The sequence below is a fragment of the Cololabis saira genome, chromosome 16 (assembly GCF_033807715.1).
Source record: "Cololabis saira isolate AMF1-May2022 chromosome 16, fColSai1.1, whole genome shotgun sequence".
NCBI lineage: Eukaryota > Metazoa > Chordata > Actinopteri > Beloniformes > Belonidae > Cololabis > Cololabis saira.
Window position 1 is genome coordinate 16,270,118 of NC_084602.1, and position 20,153 is coordinate 16,290,270.

Sequence of the window (20,153 nt, forward strand, 5' to 3'; positions counted from 1 at the left end):
CAGGCTGGGATTGGAAATGACTGAATGGTTCTTATTTTGACTCTTTCCTTTCTTATGACTCAAATCATGACATATGCTGCAGTGTGTGTGTGTGTGTGTGTGTGTGTGTGTGTGTGTGTGTGTGTGTGTGTGTGTGTGTGTGTGTGTGTGTGTGTGTGTGTGTGTGTGTGTGTTGCTCTGGATGCAGCAGTTGCATCAATGCAACCACACCTGTATGATAGCAAAGCTTTTTCAGCGGTGACCTCAGACTGAAACCACGACGCAGAGAGGGGGAGGCCCTCTTGTTCCTGTCAATCACAGGTGTGGATGTGCATGTGACTGATCTGTTTCCCAGACACCAACGGGCCACTTTCACCTTCGCCCCACGCCAGTTGATCTCATTCTCCTGAGCTGAACTTCTGAAAGATGGAGCTTTGTTTCACCGTGTTGCCCGGATGCGCCAGCGCGTGTCCCAACAAATGAGATGGACTAGCGTCACGTCTAGTGTTTGTTTATTGCAGCTCATGAACAACAAAACAGTTCAGAAAGAGTTCAGACAGTTATTGTAGTAACACGGATGTGAATATCTGAAATATTTATTAAAAAGAAAAAAAAAAGTCAGTCAGACGTGCAGCGGCTCAACACGGTAACAGTCGTACGTTAACACTAAAATGCACATTCTTACAGAATGACTTGTCTTTAGTACTACAAAGCTAAACTAGCGTGTTTGCCGAGGGCACGAAAAATAAAAATATAATACTTCAAATAGCAGGTCTTCTCTAGGAAAGTAACAGCAAGGGTTACGTACTTAGAAATAGTCATAAAAATTTTGATCTGAGAGATTTATACAGCAGACATCATCTCGTTGAATCTAAAGCAATAAATACAACGCTCCCGAAACTTTGCCCGTTTTTAGAAAGACGGACAAGAGTTTTATATGTAACAGATGGATGATCTTTACGCCATTAACACCTTTACTTCTAATTAACCCAGATACAGAGCAGCGCAGTCGAATGATGCGACGTGTAACAGTCACCTCAGGGATAAACTTTTCTTCTTGCAGCCAAATGACAAATATGGCCTCTGTGGAGTGCACCTCTCTCTACCCACAATACACTCTTCTGCACCTGAGAAATGTTGTCTGTCTGCATTTTTTTTTAACCCATAGCACATGAAAAACCTCAGGCACGTGTCTGATCCTGCTTTAGCGGGTGAACTATCTAAAGTGTTTGTTTTATATGTACTTTTCTCTGGCGCTCTAACGTGATCCTGTGCATGAACGTGTAAACAAAGCCACAGGAGTGATGGATGTGTTTGTGTCCCACCAGAAAATATACATGTGACAGATGTCTAGTCGGCATTCGTCAGTGAATCCGTCCTAAAAAGGATGAAAAGGGGAAGGCTTGGGAGGAGGTCTGGAGCAGAAGGCTGGTCGTCTCAGGTGTGAATGCACAGCTGGGGGGAGGGGGGGAGGAAAAAAAGTAAAATCTAACAATAACACTGTGGTTGACGGTCAGACGGGGTGAGACTGTGGGGAGCGGGGGTTCAGGGCTGGGTCACGGCGCTGGGCTCCTTGTCGTAGATGTAGCTGCCCACGCCGCCGGTGTTGACGCCTGGGGAAACCACACGGAAAGCAGCGCGTGTCAGAGGGGGAAACACAGAGGGCAAGACGAGGTACGGCACGAGCGGGGCAGTTTAACACGCATGTCCCGTGAGGTTGACCTCAGACAACAGAGGACGGCCGTTGCGAAACATGCAAAGCTATGATGAAATGACTCTTGAGAAACACTTGTGTGACATTCCTCTTTCGAGCGGCTGATAAGTGGTGGGCCGACGGCGCCCCCTAGCGGTTACCTTTGGGCCCGAAGAGAACGGCGTAGCACGGCTTGTGGCAGTAGGGCTTGCTGTCATGCTGGAATGAGAAGACACAGCCGTTAAATGTGGACGGAGAGTTTACCTCCAAGAAGGTTATCACACTGAAATCCCACCACAACAGGTGGGCGGCGTCTTCCTCCGTCATCATCAAGTCCGTTATTCGCCCTGAATGCATCATATCTGCATTTCTGGTTCTCCTTGCAACGATCTGACAGGAGTGTTTAACCTGCAGCTGTTAAATGTGTAAGTGAGCGTGAGATTGAGCGGCCTTCACCTCCGCGTGGCTGCCAGCAGTCAGAGTCTTGCTGCACCTCTCGCAGCGCAGGCAGGGCCGGTGCCAGTCCTTGCCCAGCGACGTCACCTTCTCAGCTGCGGCGACAGATAACACTCACGTAAGCGGTACCCACTTTTGCACGTTCAAGGCTTTTTCCTGGCGGCGTGGGATCACTCACCGAAGTACACCTTCTTGTTGCATCGGGGACACAGGTTGGCCTCCCCGGAGAAGGTGGTGACACCACCAGCTGTGAAAACATAACACACATTTATAGAGAAACCCGGGTCACGAGGTGCTGTGAAGGAAAAAGTGTGACGAATGACCAATAATATTTCCTGTGAGGTGTGAAATCCAGAGGGCCGCTAATAAAGGAGTATGAAAGGAAAACTGAGCCCAGTTCTGGCCTGTTTATATAACTATAAATATATATATACTTTTAAAGGGGAAATGAAAGTTAAGCGTGTAATCTTGTTAGGTTCGATGGCTGCCAGGTTAAAACACTTCCCTCACTTTTTCCTGCAGGAACAGCTCATAAAGTGTCCGTAACAACGCAGCTTTGTGTCGTCAGCAGCCGACACGCCTAGTTCCTTTTTTGTTTTTTTAGGAATGAAACGTCACGTCCAGTAAATTCACAAATGCATCACACCTCCAGAACCCTCAGTTTGGCCCCTGCACGTTTAAGACTTAACAGCCACTCAGTGAAAGTTACACGCGAGGGATTTCCCAGCAGCCCCCCCACCTGACACCTCTGACAAAAGTCCCCCTGAAGCTCCAAAAGTCTTTCTTTTTTTTTCATCTTTGACTTTCACTCTGACGAGACGCCTTCGTGATGACAGATATTCAGGGTTAAAGCGAAGTAAACACACTGCTGTCCTTCGTGTACCTTTTGACGGAGCCTTGGGGGCCCACACTCGCTTCTCCTCAGTTTTAGCGACTGAATCCCCATCACCGGTGGGGGCGCTGTTGTTGGCCGGGGCGTCGTACACGTAGGAACCTGCCCCGCCGATGTTCACGCCTGTGAATGTGTGTGTGGAGGGATACAGACACAGAAACCAGTGAATATAAACACAGAGCTGGTATGTAAAGACACAAATAATAAAAAAAAAAAACCTCAGTGAAATGCTGGACGTAACTATGTTTTATTTTAACATTTTATTTCATGAATAAAATCCCACTTAAGAGCCCTATTTTCAAGGATTTAAGAGCCCTTTTTTCAAGGGAGTCATGGTTACGACAGGCAGTCGCAAACACAAAACACACTTACTAAATAGCAGTTAAGACACAAGCAAAAGGCAAAGAAAAAGAACAAAATTGATGACTTCATGAGCGGATAAGGAAAAACGGGTGCATGCAGCAAAGCTGGCTTCAAGAGGTCTATTTGGATCAGTCGATATAGAAATAAAAACAGATGTATATTTCTGCTAAACCTGCGTTTATGCATTCAAGTAACCATTTAAGTCATTATTTTACCTTTACTTAGGAATTAAAACACATCATTTCTGTACTCAGCTCATATTTACCTTGGAAATCAATATATAAATAGACAATTTTATGCCAATAGTAAGAACTCTGATTGTTTTTTTAAATTTCCAAAAACAAATACTATTTAATAAAACAATCTAAAATAATAAAGGCATGTAAAGAGTAGAAAACAGAGAAAATTGACCTGTTCAAACATTTGAAGAAGTAAAACAACATGCACTTCACCTTTTGGCCCAAAGAGGGCGGCATAGCACGGTTTGTGGCAGTAGGGCCTCCCATCATGCTGCAGGAAAGAAAGACAGACATTATGGGAAGATGAAGACAAATCAAACAGGTTCAAGAGTCACATCCAACCGTGTGACGCAAAAGAGGAAATCTGGGTGTGATGCGGGTGAGGACGAGACTTTTCTGGATCTGTTTGCATGGATTTCTGGGTGGAGGTGGAGTGACTGTGTCTAAAAATAGATACCCAGCCTTTTTTCCCCTTTTAAATCCATCTCACTTATGATGATGTCACTGTCGCCTGTTGCCTCGGCACCGAATAACGGCTGCGTCCAGGGGGGTTCATCCGCTGATGAATCCACGCCTCACGTACTCACGAGCTTTGTGTCTGCACGCGTTTCCTCTTGAAAGGGCGGGGGCAAGAAGAAGAAGAAGAAGAAAAAAAACGTGTAGTCTGCTGATTCCCACTGGTGGCGTTTGCAGAAGCGTGTAATCAGCTGGAGGATCAGGGCTCGCAGCCAGGATGGCCGCTGGATCGGAGCCTCATGCCCAAAGATGAGAAAAATCCAGCAAGTGCACCAGGAAAGGTGTCAGGCCCGGAGAGGTGTCAGACAAAGAACGGACAGAACTGGAAAAAAAGAAAGAAGGAAAGACAGAAAGAAAGAGGGGGGGGGGGTCGGCGGTTCTTTAATAATGCACTAACGGCGATGTGATCATCGGCCACAGCAGCTTCCCACTTGGCATTTAGAGACCCGTGGAGGTTGGGGTTGGGGTGCAGCGCCGTGACTCACCGCCGATGGTTTCTCAGGACGGGCCTCGCTCCTACAAAAGGCACCATTGTTGAGCCAACAGGATGTAAAAGGACCCTAAAAATGGGTTCTCCAGCCCAGTGCAGCCCGGCCCACTCTCTTCCCAGCAGCCGCCCTCCTACATCCTCATCTTTCTCTCTTCATCGTCTCTTCACCTGCGGCCGCATCGCTGCACCACAGGTGCCGCCAGAATCACAAATAAATACATCCACTCTCGGGCCTCGACTTCTTTGTTCATATTTTGAATTTAATTTGTAAATCGGTTATTTTGCTTTTTTTCCCCCTCTTAAAAACAACATCAAATTTATGGTTAAATACTCTTATCTTCTAAATGTATCTTAAAAGCCTAAATGGGAGGGAAAAAAATAAGCATGGAGTGTTTTTACAGTCTATTAATATCTACAAATGAAGTCTGTTATGTCATCTGATTTATGTTTTTGTTTATTGCAGTACGAGTTTCCGTCCAGCCAGCTGTTGCTATGGAGACGGGGAATTAACCGGTTTACATTTCCAAGTCAAGTAGCTGAAGATGTTTCTGCTTTTCCAGTGTTTGTGTTTCACTGACTGGGGCTCCTTGAAGATCCCAACAAGCGTGTCCGCTGGGATTTACAGATGTTAACTGAGTCCAGATGTTTCAGCAGTAGTAGTGATTTGCGAGAGGAGTCCGAGTTGTGAGGAATAAAGTCGTGGTCCTTCAGCGGCCAACAGTCCACACCTGTCACCTCCATCCTGGGAGGGGAGGGGGGGGGGTCCAGCTGCGTCTCCCTTTCTAAATCTCTCCGTCTGATGTGGTTTCCATGACGATGATGAGGCAAAGCTTTTTCCTCCTCTACTTCACGCCACCACGCTGCTGCCCAGGGGGTGGGATTTAGAAAGCTTCCGAGTGGCCGCGCGGCAGAGATTAAAACAGCAGCGTCCTCTGGGGTCCGCGGGGAAATTGTTTTTGTGAGAGCAAAAGAGGCTGAGATCACATCCGCTCTGAGCAGAGGAGAGAGCGGGAGGCTCCGGGAGGTTTGTGTGTCACGTCTACGTACGTTACAGAGAGAAGCCAACCGCTGGCCGGGTCACGAAAGGACAAGATAACGGCGTCCCCAGGGCGACGGTGCTGGACAGAGAGGAGCGAGCAGAGAGCAGAGAGCAGAGTCGGGGGGATCTGTGCAGAGACGAGATCCTGCAGCCTGATTGTGTGAGAGATGCAGAGGAAGCATCTGAAAGCAGCTCATCCTGCAGACTCGACGGGGCTGGAGCCCCCGTGGGTGGGGCGGGGGAACGCGGCGTGTTGACCAGATGCAGCCAGACACAAAGGCAAAGCAGGAAAAGAGGCGTGTCCTCACCAATATCCTGCCCCACACAAAACCATGAAATCAAATGGAAACTATCAAGATGTTTTTAGTCGACACTTTCGGAGCGTCGCCAGACATCTGCACCTGTGAACCTCTGGCAGCAATAATCCAGATGTTCTGGCCTCCTGATGCTGATGTCACAGCGACAATCAATGAAGATGCATCTAAGAAGTGGAGGATGCTTCATCTAACTAAACCTCCATTAACAGTATCAATTATAATGACTATCCTTTTAAATGAGCCTTGAATCATACTGCAAAGTGTGCAGTCTGAAACTAATTGGCGAGGCGTTTCTAATATTCAGGGTTTGTGCTGAAGGATCAAGATAACAAGATAACTTAATGAAAAACTGGTTAAAAATAAAATAAATCCCTCCAGACGTTTTATAAGTTTTATAAATTAAATAGTGAGACCCAGACGACACGTCCTTAAAGCAGACGTCACATTCCTTCATGTGACATCAAAACTGAGGTTTTTAAAACATAGAAACACTGATTGTTGCTTCTTAAAGAAAGTAACAAAGAGCGGCTTGATCCCGCCGTCCCTCGTATCAGGTCCCACTGACCTCAGCGTGGCCCCCGGCGTTCAGAAGCTTGTTGCAGCGGTCGCACTTGAGACACAGTTTGTGCCAGTCCTTCCCCAGAGACGACACCTTTTCAGCTGGGAGACAAAACAGACAAGAGAGGGGAGAACGGGGGGGTGAGTATTCACATACAGCAGCATTTATACAGATTACTGGAGGCCTTTCATTGCCGTGGACGCTGGAGGACCGTGGTGTCGTCATGCCGCCCCCGTGGCCCCCCCAGAGGAACGACGTCCCTCATCGCTTCACTCCCACAATAATCGGGAGCCTGTGGTTGTTTTCCAGATGTCATCACGCCAACTGGACGATTGTTTTCTTGGGGGAGGACACTGGGGATGCCTGATGACATCACAGCAGGATCCACCGACAGTCCAGCTGGAATGTGGGGGGGGGGGGGGTCCTTTTTTAACCCAGATCCTTTGTGTTACCCCTCCAAACAAACACCCATCCCCCAGTTTACAGTACACCCATCCTGCCCCGTTTCCGTCCCTCTTTTCTCTTTTTTTACCCCCCCCTCCCGCCGTCTCAACTGACGCGGGGACTTAATTGTACCCTTTCCAATAATAAATCCCCACCGCGTCCAGACAATGGGCCCCGAGGAGTCGTGCGGGCTGGCGGAGGAAACACCTTCTCTTATCAAGGCGGGGGCAAAAAACAGCCGGATACCGGAGCTGTTTCCTTCACTCTCCGACTGCAAAACAGACGACATGCTTGCACATGTGTCGGAGGCATGGACGCGTAAAGACGATTACTTCCTCTCCCCTGGAAGTAATCGTCTTCACGCGTTTCCACAATTACCACAACCTGTAAAAGTAGGCGGCAACCACTTAAAAGCCCCTAAAAATGACGTTCTTGAGAACAGAAGGAAAAGAAAAGGTAGAACTAAAGAAGAAGGTGAAGAAGCTGCACAAAAGGCCAGCAGACAGGCAGGGTTTTTTTAAATTAATTGCATTCTTGGGGTGTTAAACACATGATTCGAGTTGGACAAGCTGCACATACGGACAATAATGCATCAAACCACTTAACGAATCTAAATCGGCTCATATCACACTTCCCTGTTTAGGAGTTAGCAGTCAGGACATTAAGAGCACATCAGTCTTAGATGACAATACGCTTCTTTGTACGACCTGCACGGCTCCCGTGACTGTCTCAGCCACTTCTTTATGCAGTATTTTTGCACATCTGATGAAATTAAATTCCCTTTTTTTTTTAAGTAATCAAGTTAAATCTAATTTGATGGGAAATTTCAAAAAAACAAACTCCTTTTGGGCGTCTTAGTGCATGTGCTCGACTCTGGGGCCGAGGTTTCTGTCTGCACTCCGGTTCCACTGCCAGGGCCGACACGAATGGCTGACAACGAGGTTCAGGACTTGGGGGGGGGGGGGGTCTCTAAGGTCTCTGTTATGCTTCGCCCTGACTGTCAAGATGCTTCAATTGTCGAAGCAAATTCAGTAAACCCAGATGTATGAACTTTAGTTTCACGTTTCAGCTCTTTCCTCTTATTCGAAGGCGTCGCCACAGCGGCCCGCCTGCAAGCCCGGGCAGAAAACAAGAGAAAGACCCCAGAATTGGACCAGGAACCTTGCGAGAGTGAACCACTAAGCTGATACATGCATACAAACACACTTCGAACCCTTTCAAAAATTCTGTTTTAACCGAAATGTCAACTATTATCATCCTGCAGAGCGTAGCCCTCTTTGGATCTTCAAAGTGGACACCAAACGGCCGTTTCCAGACATCTTGGTCTTATCTGTGTTTTACGTTATCTTCACCTCCATCATGCCTCCCAACAGTTGTAATTACCGGCAACAGACCACGCGCCGGCGTGTGTGGCAACATCCCAACGCTTAGCTTGAATCTGAACCAATCAGGAGAATCCCAACCTCAAAACACACAGTCCCCAAATAAAGTCTGCACCGAGACCTGCACACGTCAGGTTTGTTTTGGTAATAAAAAACTCTTTATTAACCATTTCATCTCTTTTGCAGATGCTGATGTGAAGATTCAAGGCAGAAATCCACAAACAGTGTATTGTTGGCTTGACTCATATTTCTAGTAACAAATAATTTATGCGCATGAGATTAAAAACATAACTTTATACCGATAGGACCTTATATTTCAGATTTGCACTTTATTAAAAACTATCAAAAGTTTGGAGAGGAAATACGGGAGAAAAAGTGGTCTTTTCTTCCCCCAAATCCCTCAAATTTGAGTTTTGAAGTCTTTTAACCTGCAGAAGCTGCATCGTGTGCGTGTGAGCGGAGGAGCGCCACTAGCGCGACCTTAACGGCGTGCTTTTAACGTGTCCCTGAAAGATTCCTGAGCGCGGACGGAGAGAGAAAGGTCAGTGTCTGGATGGAAACAGACGTCAGAGTGACGGCGGTTTGTCATTACTCCCGTGGACGTGTCCAACGACCCCCCGCTTTGTTATCGTAAGAGGCACGAGCTTCACTCCCTGCCCTACGCTGGGTGTGAAGCGCTTTCAGGCCGAGGGGATCTGCATCTGGCCCAGATGTTTGCACCCCCACCCCGGCTCTGACCAAAGCCTCAATCCTGATTATCTCTTCCGTAGCCCCCCCAACGACCACTGAGATCAACATTTGTTGCTTGTTTTCTTTATACGGATGCCAAAAAGAGCCCGATCTGAATAAAATAATTGTGCGTTGGCCCCTTGACGGAGTGCTTTTATACAATCACAGCGTCCCATAAATAGCAAACGTGTGGGAACAAATGATGCAAATTAAATGCCACCACCTCCCCCTCCTCTTCCCCCTCCCCCTCTCCAACGACAACAACATGAGAGTTAGAGCGACCACTTGTGTAAACAAACAAGCTCCTTTTCAAGGCACATAGAACAAAATAATCCCATTTACATGGTCAACATCGATGAGGACGTGCCGAAACCCTGCAAAGTGGTTTGTTTGCTCCAAGACTCCTTAAGTGATTTAACGGTAAAAAAAAAAGAACCATTCACACCCGTATGAAGTCCACTGGCTTCGTCTGTAGTGAACGGACCTCTAAACCTAAAACAGTAAACTTAATGACGTGGGTGACACATTTATTGACAGCTCATAAGTGTAAATGGTTCTCACTTCAACTTGACCCCTTTTATATCCGGGATAGTTGCACCGATGATGATCAAACTATTTTGCATCTCCACAGAGAGTTTTAGGACTAGATTTATACTGTTTATGAGTTAGGGTCAAGGTTGTGTATTCAAAGAAGTGAAATAAAGATAATAATAACGATGATGTCAGACCTGATATGAAACCCTGAGTGACAGTCAGAGGATGAACTTGCAGACACGCTGTGCTCCCCGCGAGGAAGAGAGCGCCGGACAAAGGTCATCACCATAACCGTATGATACCTGCGCTGCCGTAAGCGGCTTAACTTCATTTGTAAATTCCTGATTTAAGCTCTTTAGCGTGCGTTCATTTTCTCTTATCGCACTGTCAATATGCTTCAAATCAAGGAGACCAACTGCTGCGGATTCCTTCCTCTCGCCGATTTAGACATTATTATTGTAATTCTTCCGTGCAGACAAAAAAATGCAACCATTTCTATCATTAGATTAATGTCAGGCCTCAAGATTTATTGAGAGCCAGAGACTTTTTTATTTGTGGATTCCACCATCGTTTCCGTGGGATGCTGGTGTCATGAGACGTTCGACATCAGACAGATTAGCCATCTTTGAACGTGAATTACTCATGATTAGGTTTTCGGCTGGTGACAGTCTCCAGTCCGCTCGCGCAGATAAAAAGGTACATCAGAGGACTTGAAGAAGGTTAAAATTAGATTTATCTTGTTTGTTCAGCTACAAGATGCACTTATACTTCCAGACGGCGCGAAGGCCGAGCATGCAGACGGACTCTTGAGCTCGCAGCGGGGGCATCATGGGAGCAAGCGCTCTCCGAAAAACACACTGTAATTGGATGGAACATTAAGCAACAGTTAACGAGAGGCCTTTAGAGGGAAAACTTTGAAGCCTCATTCCTCCAAATGGCTTAATTACCGCTGCCTGATTGCCAGCAGTGCCGGCAGAGTCGCCGATGGACTGAGATTCACCCTGAGACGGCAGGAAATCTGTGCCTCGGACGAATGACAGATGAAACGAGCACAAGGTACCGAGTTAGCGTTTACAAAGCTGTACATGCAGGGCAACAGGGAAGTCTGGGCTCTGTAATCTCATATGGGCGTTCTCTTATTACTCAATAATTCGATCAGGGTGCGATGGGCGGAAACGTAATGCGTTTGACAAATGGGACGACGGCGCTGCTGCTCGGTGTGCTGCAGGAGGGTTTTTACACCGCAACGCCAACAACCACCGCCAAAAAGATGTTTCAGAGAAGGTCAAGTGAAGCATGTAGGTCCATAAAATTGTAAACAAACCAAAGATGTACGAGCAGCTGCTACATAAAAATCTACAGTTTCGTCACGGTTCATCTGTCTAGTTGCGAGCCTGCTTTAACGCTGGTGACGCTGACCGGCGTTTTGCCGATACACCTGCTAGTGACTTGGACCCTTCTGTTCAGCGTTCTCTGCAATAAACCCATCCAGAACACACAAACGACCCTCTTCTTCACCTGAGACCATAACGGTGTTTGACCTTTTAGGCTTTTGTCACAGCAGCGCGCCTGGACATCCTAACAAACACACCACGCCTGGCTGGTCCACCGGAAACTTCTCCGTTATGAGAAACGCAGGCCAGCAAGACGGAAAAAATAAGCACCCCCCGTTTCCCCGTCTCCATCCTCCCTCTGTGGTACAAACACCCTCCGGGACTTGTGAACTTTTACTTGACTTAAAACAATGGCCTTTCATTTCCACAACACGGGGGGGGGGTCGACTTCCAGAAGTTTGCTGTGCATTGAACAAACTCGTTCAGCTATGTGCAGAATTTTTATCGTCATCCGCGCAAAATTCCTAACTTATGACTTATTCCGCGCGTTTGTGGAAGTTTTGAAGTTGATAAACCTGCAGGAAGCCGGGATGCCTCCTCTGACGTGTCTACAGGTTTTGCAGGATCCAGAAAACGAGGCGTACGAAGGTCACTGCAGAGTGTTGATGGAACCCAAAAGAAAACAAGATCTGCGAAGGGTGGGAAAACTCTGCGAGCTCGATAGCTCTGTATTACGTAAGAGAGCGTTTGCTTCTATATATTTATGAGCTTTTGGAGGTTTGCTTTGGTGCAGAGGAACTTTAGAGGAACCAAACGGAGAGAAAGAGAAGGTGTATAAGTCCACCATCAACTGCATGTGGGTGAACTGGATGTAAGCCGACCCTGGTGGGGGTGTTGGCCATGAGAATCGATTTGTTCTGGGTCAGTATGTGCATGCAGCTCACTCCCATCATACATGCTGGATCATGTGAACGCTTCAAACAAATATCTGGACCAGGCTCTCCCCGCAGCAAGAAGCCGGCTCTGGAGGTCACCCGTCGCCTCGGCCGAGGCCCAGGCGAGGTTTTCTCCCCAGGCTCTCTCCCTTTATGCCCCCGCCCCTCCCGCTCTGCGAATGCAAGCTGCCGCCCTCGTGAATCCCGCCGGCTGACGTAAATGGACTGTAGTTAACTCGCATCCTGTCTGCCATGAACAGAGGAGCCACAAGCGCAGCGGCAAGGACGCCGTGTCCCAGCTGCAGGAGCTTCACACAGATCCAGCCTGCCGGGGAAGTGGAGCAAAACCTTTAGAAGATGAAACACTGGCGTATCACCAGTTCAGAATCAACCTGCTTTAATTTGATAACGATCTCCTTAAATCACATGAACAAGGTTTAAACGGTTGCAGTAATAAAAGACTCTCTTTAAGTGAGATCATATGCTTCTTGCAAGAAGGAGCAACAAGGTAAAAGACGTCAACGTTGATTGTTTGAATCCTTCGCCTTTGGCGGCCGTTACAAGCCGGCCTCTAGTAGCTGCTCGGTCAGAAATGGCATTAAAAATGCAAACATCCTCTTTTCAAACACTCAGAGATCATGTGCTGCGGGACGTACCTCACATGAAATACATGAATACACCGCCTTATCGTCTGCATCGTGTCTAAAAACTTCAAGACTCCCCACGTGCAGCTGGTTATGTTCCTAAATGCATGCAGAATATATTTTAAGAGACATTTTTAAGAGGTCATATTTCTTGTAGTAATGTAGTAAAAATCTAAACACAAAAACCTGTCTAAAAACATCTCACCATTTAATCTAGCAACATGAATTAGAAGATGAATGTTTAGACAGACTTCCCATATGAATAAAGTGTGTTTTATTTGATGTATAAACTAATTCATCAGTTTGAAGGTTTGGACACCCTTTCCCATTCAGAGGAACTGCTAGTGTACTTTATGTAAATTCCTCATAAATATAACCATTTGGGGTTTGTTTGCATCAGATAAACTCACTATGTGCACCATGTGACTGTGCTGTGGGTTTTTTTTTGCACAAGGCCTTATCTCAGGAATCGCTTGGCAGATTTGTGGTTGAAACAGCCTTTATTGAGTCTTCACAACCAATGGAAATGACTGCAGGATCACAGATCCATATCATTTAAGGCGTTTTTTCCCATCAGACGATGAGGACACCATGGTTCTTATGATATTATGAGATCAAACTGGTACAGAAATAATCTAAGAGATTAAAAATGGTTTTTAATTCTTCCCAGGGTCTTGGAATTACATTAATCAAGTGGAGTTTTCCACTGGAATATGATTAACGATGCTGAAACTACTTTCTTTCTTTTCTTTTCTGGTCACAGACTGGTTGAACTTTACATAATAATCTGCGGAGTCTCAGCTCTCAGATCATAGCAGCCTTTATCTTAGCATTTAGCTCGACACTAGTGCCAGTTTTGATCACTAAGTCACCTGTGTTTTGTTTAAGTGCCAACTATTTGTTTTGTTTGAATCATGATTAAAAATGGCTTTACTGGAGACTAAAACTCCTCCTGTCTAACAACTTTATTATATACAGGCCACGAGAGCCACAAAACCTCTAAAGGCTTTAATGATCTCAGCGTCAGCTGGCTGTGGTACAAGAGGTGCTCATTAGTGAGAGGTTTAAACACTGAAGACACTCATCCCATCCTGTGGAAAATGAACCAATTATAATGTGGACATAAAGTATCATCACAACACACCAAAACACCACTTTCAGAAGCAGAGGATCTCATCTGTACGATGTATGACCTCCAAACATAATCAAGAGAGTTCCCTAAACAATTCTGGTGTAAATTATCCTGTTAGGTGGATTTAAGTTAATTTATATAAAACACCAAATCACAAGGTACATCATCTCAAGACCCTTAGGAATACGATTCAACCAAATTAGTCCAATTTAAATGAAGCCAAGAATAGTAATAATAAAAAAGGGACCAGCTAAGGAAATCAACAGACTGGACCAAGACATTTCTTCCCTGCAATCCCCGGTTGTGAGATTGCCCATCCTTAGTTTTCCGTTTTGTTTTGTTTTCCATCGATCCATTATCCTCCACTTATCTGAGGTTAGGTCATGGGGGCCGTAGCCTATGTAGGGGGGCCCAGACTTCCCTCTACCTGGACACTTCGCCCAGCTCATCTGGGGGGACCCCAAGGCGTTCCCAGGTCAGCCGAGAGACATAGTCCCTCTGGCCTGTCCTGGGCCTTCCCCGGGGTCTCCTCCCAGTGGGACTAGCCCGGAAAACCTCGTCAGGGAGGCATCCAGGAGGCATCCCCACCGGATGCCCGAGCCACCTCATCTGGCCCCTCTCGATGCGGATAACGGAGCTTCTTACCCCGTCTTTGAGGGAGAGCCCGGACACCTTGCAGAAGAAGCTCACTCCACCGCTTGTATCCCTAATCTTTCTGTCGTTGCCCACAGCTCGTGGCCATAGTTGACCGACTGGTAAATCGAAAATTTTGCCTATCGATCTCCTGCTCCATTCTTTTCTTCACTTGTGAACAAGACCCTGAGATACTTGAAGAGACACTTGGGGGCAGTATCTGATTCCCGACCCGGAGAGAGCACCCCACCCTTTTGCCGACTGAGGACCATGGTCTCAGATTTATCCCAGCTGAATGTGTGTCGGCTGGGAACTGCTCCAGCTAGACTTGAAGGTCTTGGCCTGATCAAACCAACAGAACCACATCATCTGCAAAAAGCAGAGACCCGATTCTGAGGTCACCATACTCTCTGCTCCTCGGCTGCGCCTACAAACTCAAAGAAATGAATAGAAACGGTGACAAAGGGCAGCCTTGGCTGAGTCCAACGTCCACGGGGAAACGATACCGGCTTACAGCCGCCGAGTTCCCGAGAAACAGGGTCGAAAGCCGTCTCAAAGTCCACAAAGGGACTACAGGCGGAAATTAGCAATTGTTGCTATAACCTGGCTCAAAGCATCTCTTCTTGTTTTACAAGATTAATGTTTTTTTTGTGCATTGTCCCTGTTTTAAATACATAAATTAAATCAATCAAAGCACACGTAGACTGGTTGGTTACATCTGCTGGTTGTTCAGATTGTTTCATGCACTGCATGTCATGATTTATTCACCAAGCCCATCCCTGTAGCATATTTTGCATTTAAATGTTACTTCTTGATGGGGGTGCTGTTTTTGGATCCTATAAAAACTTCTCTTTTGAAAAGAAGGAGCTAAGCTTTATAGATGTTAATCAGGAAGGGAGAGGACTCCATCCAAACGAAGCCCACATTTTGGATGAACAGCCAACTGTGTTCTTCTGTGCTGTTATGCAACGGGTCACGGCTGCTGCAAGGTTTCACCTGTCCGTGAGGGACTGGGAGTGGAGGAGGGAGGGAAGGAGGGAGGATGTCAGCACCTAGCTTAATGCCATCTCCATTAAGGGATCATATTTGTGCCTCAAAAAAGGGCAGGAAAAAAAAACAAGAACAGCCACTGACTGGCACCCAGGAGCTAGCGGGGGTTATGCAATGTCAGCGAGCAGAAGGCAGAAACTCAAGAAAAGATGTTACGTAACCGACGAGGCGCTTTTACACAGCCCACTGGGCAGCCAAGTGCAAAACTGGGTGCTCTAATGTCGAAGGACAAGAAGAGAAGAAGAACAAAAAAGGGTGTTGTGTGGATGTCGTGGGATAAAAGTAGGATAAAAAAGGAAGGTGTGTGGGAAGCAGCGGTCAATATCATTGGACTGAGGGGACGAAGGTACTCCATCTCGTTAAAAAGGACAAACGTGCAGGGAAAGAAAAGAGGCTGTGTGAAAAGAGATGTCGCTTCTCATTATAATGCATGAAGCACTTTGTGAAGCTCCTTTTAAATAAAAGGAGAGTCATTTCAGCCCATTTCCCCCGCCCCGGAGGACGAGGAATTCGGGGCCTGGGGTAAGTACGCCAAGGAAAAAGAGAAGAGGAGAAACTTACAGAAGAGCACCATTAGTCCCCATTAAGTCCCTGTTTATTGAGTTAGCAGCACAAAGATGCATTGCTGCTGTTCGCCGTGCAACGGGAGCTGGGTCGCTCAGCCGAACTCGGTTCTTTTGGAGTCGGGGAGATTTACTGGGCCGTGCTGCGCTGTGATTTTCATGGACTCTCTCACGCACCGTGAAATTCCACTGGGTCTGCTCACATGTCAGACGACGGTCCCCTGTGCATCGTCGGCCACAAGATTCGACACCGGAGTTCAAACAACCACACACTTGGAGAGCAAGCATCCTTCAGACGCTTGCATTCTCCTGATACCAAAACCAAGCACGGCCTTCCTATTTTATGCTCTGATTTATTTGGGTTTCTAAAAATAAATCTGCACTTTTTAGTTTGCAGAAACATCAAAAGCAGAGGAAACATTTGGCTTTCAAGAGGCAATGAAAGCCAACTGTCACCGCTGGGTAATAAAGCAGCGCACGGAAAATGGTGTAAAATGTTTCTGAGTTTCCAGTCTGAACGTGTGGTTCACCACCGCCCCTATGAAAGGGCTTTTTGTTTTTTGTTGTCTGCACATGCAAAGACGAGAAATCAAAAGCTGAACGCCTTGCGTGCAACGCAGCAACTCGAATATCGGGGAACCATCTGGAGAACCCAGGTGGGTTCCTGCAGGGTGGGCCAATCACGCCCACTGCACCGCACACACGAGGCGGAAAACAGCACGGGAAATAGACAATTTTCTCCACTAGTAACACATGTCCCGGTGCAGATCTGAAGGGGGGGGGGGGGGGGGTTCTTCTCCACTTTACACCTCCTGCTTTCTAACTTAAACACTCCTGCAGACCTGGAAATCCACCTCGGCTCATGATTCCTCACGTCTCTGAAGTAGCTGGGAGGAGGATGTGTGTAGGTGGAGCTGCTGAGCTCATTCACCAGACATAATACTGATGCCGCTGGCTGCACCTCACTCCCACCCTGACCACCGCCCCCCCTCGTTCCTTGTCTCACAGCCTCCCTTAAAAATGACTGAAACTTTAATAATGCCCGTTGACACCTCCCCTCACTCCCTACCAGGGTCTGACGTGCGAGGCTAATTTCCGCATGCAGCCGTTCATCACCCCCATCACTGACTCAATCCAGAGCGTTCCCCACCCAATAAGACACACCCTGGCCAAAAATAACTCCTAGCTAGGCTGGACCTCAGCACGCTGCATAAAAAAACCCAAAAAAACTAAACGTCACCGCCCACGGCCGTGAATCAAGGCTCGTGCATGTGTAAACACAGCATTAGAGGATAATAAAACCCTTATTTGTTTAATCATTATTCCATGCCAGTGGCTCCCGGGACCCGAAGGATGAGCAGCAGCTGTGATGTTGCCGCTCCTCTTACGCAAGAGGACTTGCATCCACTCAAATAATTGGTTTTGACCCCCGTGACAGCTCTGATGTGTGCTGTGAAGCGTTGAAATTATCACTTCTGATAAAAAAAATGTAACCCAGTAGCAGCTTGACAACGTGCTCCAGAAATAAAAGAGGAACAGATGCATTTATAGTGAAGACTTATGTTTTTTTTTAAGTGTTCAAGATCTGATCTCCTTTAATCCTCTGGTAACTGTATAAATCTGTGCCCATCTTAAACTGTACACATCTGTCATGGAGAATATGGAGTCCAGTTGTCCTCGCCATGATACCGAGAGTGGTTGTTTTAGATTTAATCAGCTTTATCTAATTCAAATGATTCACATTTTACAGGTTTTCCATCCCACTGACGCAGCACGATGCTGCTGTGCTGGTCTACCGGCAGGAAATATCAGCATATGGCATTTGTGCACACTTGGCAAGCGCCTCCATCAGCTAGCCTGTCCAGAACCAACTGCCAGTCTTGGATGTACACCAAACGCAACAAATCTTAAAAAAAGAACACCACGGATCTGTGTCACAATGACATAAATCATTCGTCTGGCTTCCAAAGTGCAAACCTGAAAGGAGATATTTTCACTCATGACAACATTTTACGTCACTTAGAGTAAAATTACATGGAAATATTTGCTGTTGGAGCTTTTTGTTTACTTTTTGTTTGTTTATTAACCCCTTTATCTCTCCAACTTTAGGGTTCCCCTGCTTGTCCATGTTAATCATTTGCCCTGACTGCAACTCATGCCTATAAATAAGACCTTAATCTGAGGAATTTTGCTTAAAAATGTGAAAAAAATAAATTGGAGTAGTTATATTATTTCCTATAAAATAAATATGGACTAGTAAATATTGAAATATCTTAACAAAGAACTATTACGTCATTGAAAAAAACCACCATTCTGCTCATTCAGAACTTCATTGAAAAAACGTGCATTTCTCGTGCACACCTGTGTAGATCTGATGACTCAAGGCTATTTCGCTATTGAATAAATGGCTTTACAATGTGAGCAGATAAGGCATATGAAGCATTAATAAACGAACAACTCTAACACAGCAAAAAATAAATAAAAAAAAGAAGGTAAATAAGATAAATAAGCTCCAGGAGGATGTTTCATCTACCGCCCCCAAAGTATCTTCCTCCAGAACCCCATAAACCCGGCTACACTTACCGAAATACACAGTCTTTTCGCACTTGGGGCACTTGGAAGACATGGCGGGATGTTTTGAGTCGACTGCGAGGGTTGGTTTGTGTCGGTAGCAGCGGGTTTGTGTCTGGCTCTTCGTCCTCCGGCTCTTCTATCTGCACAGCAAGTGTAGCGGCTGCAGCATCTATTGAGCAGCGGCCGCTCATCTGCATGACTCCGCCCCCCGCACTACCAGCACTACACCCCCGACACCTTCACGGTCCTGGGAATCTGTAGCACTTAACTACGAACTGGGGAGAGGACCGCCTGTTTCGTTTAATAAAATAAAACAAAAGTTATTTCGTTTTGCCTTATTCTACATATTTCACTTTTTTTTGTTGTGATTTGATTTGATTTGATTTTTATTCACACTCACACATGTGAATTGGTCTCCTGGAGAAGCTATCAAAAGCTTATGGTAGGAGCCAATGAACATAAATACAGTAGACAGGAATACATACAGGACTGTCTCAGAAAGTAAGAATATTATGATACAGTTCTTTATTTTCTGTAATGCAATTAAAAAAACAAAAATGTCATACATTCTGGATTCATTACAAATCAACTGAAATATTGCAAGCCTTTTATTATTTTAATATTGCTGATTATGGTTTACAGTTTAAGATTAAGATTCCCAGAATATTCAAATTTTTTGAGATAGGATATTTTAGTTTTCTTAAGCTGTAAGCCATGATCAGCAATATTAAAATAATAAAAGGCTTGCAATACTTCAGTTGATTTGTAATGAATCCAGAATGTATGACATTTTTGCATTACAGAAAATAAAGGACTTTATCACAATATTCTAATTTTCTGAGACAGTCCTGTACATACTTGCACAGTACTCGAGTTGTAAAAAAAAAAAATCAGGGGGGATGGTGGATTTTATCATATGGGGACAGATAATTTGTGCTGATTACAAATAATATAATATATTACAAATAATAGCACTGACCAAGACACCTGCATAAATACTGCAGGAATGACATAGCAGCAGTTAAATGCAGCATTCTGTAAGCTTTAAATATCCACTGGACTTATATCAAATACATCAAAACACAAAAATAAAAAACAGTTTTCTGAACTTATCAATATGCCTCTGTCCTTCACAGGATAAGTAAAATGGATCACTGCAAAAACTCAAAATCTTAACAAGAATATTTGTCTTATTTCTACGGTAGTTAAAATGTCTAATTTTAGTAAAAACATCTCATTACATTTAAAACAAGACTCATCACTGGAAAAAACAAAAATTTTCACCTGTTTCAAGTAGATTTTCACTATCAAAATAAGTAGAAAAATCTGCCAGTGGAACAAGATTTTTTTGCTTGTAATAATAAGATAAATCTTGTCCCACTGGCAGATTTTCCTACTTATTTCAAGTGAAAATTTACTTGAAGGTGAAAATTGTCAAATAAGTAATTTTTCTGGTGTTATTCTTCTGGTGATGATCATGACTAAATGTTGAAATAGCAGTAAAACCACATTCATTGATGAAATGACATAAGGGATGGAAAGGGGGGATGGCAGTTTTACAGGGGGGGATGATTTTGAGTTTTTATTTCAGGGGGGGATGCCATCCCCCCTCATCCCCCCTCAACTCCAGTACTGCACTTGCACTTAATACACACA

At 45.5% G+C, this 20,153-nt stretch overlaps 1 protein-coding gene across 1 annotated transcript; it reads right to left on the minus strand.

The window, feature by feature from the left end:
- Positions 1-474: 474 nt before the first annotated feature.
- On the minus strand, positions 475-18,663 carry crip2 (cysteine-rich protein 2). The gene is made up of 8 exons (XM_061744070.1): positions 18,507-18,663; positions 6,550-6,644; positions 3,836-3,893; positions 3,012-3,143; positions 2,307-2,375; positions 2,129-2,223; positions 1,834-1,891; positions 475-1,592 (listed from the first exon to the last, which is right to left on the minus strand). The coding sequence occupies exons 1-8, from the start codon at positions 18,547-18,549 to the stop codon at positions 1,525-1,527; spliced, it is 618 nt and encodes a 205-aa protein (XP_061600054.1). The 5' UTR covers positions 18,550-18,663; the 3' UTR covers positions 475-1,524.
- Between the last annotated feature and the right edge of the window lie 1,490 nt (positions 18,664-20,153).

Excerpts from the sequence above, each read along its gene's own strand:
- crip2 (XM_061744070.1), bottom strand. The coding sequence starts at position 18,549 with ATGTCTTCCAAGTGCCCCAAGTGCGAAAAGACTGTGTATTTCG. Across the intron at positions 3,144-3,835 it reads CGCCCTCTTTGGGCCAAAAG|GCGTGAACATCGGCGGGGCA; the intron begins GTGAAGTGCATG and ends ACACATTCACAG. Across the intron at positions 2,224-2,306 it reads CAACAAGAAGGTGTACTTCG|CTGAGAAGGTGACGTCGCTG; the intron begins GTGAGTGATCCC and ends CTGTCGCCGCAG.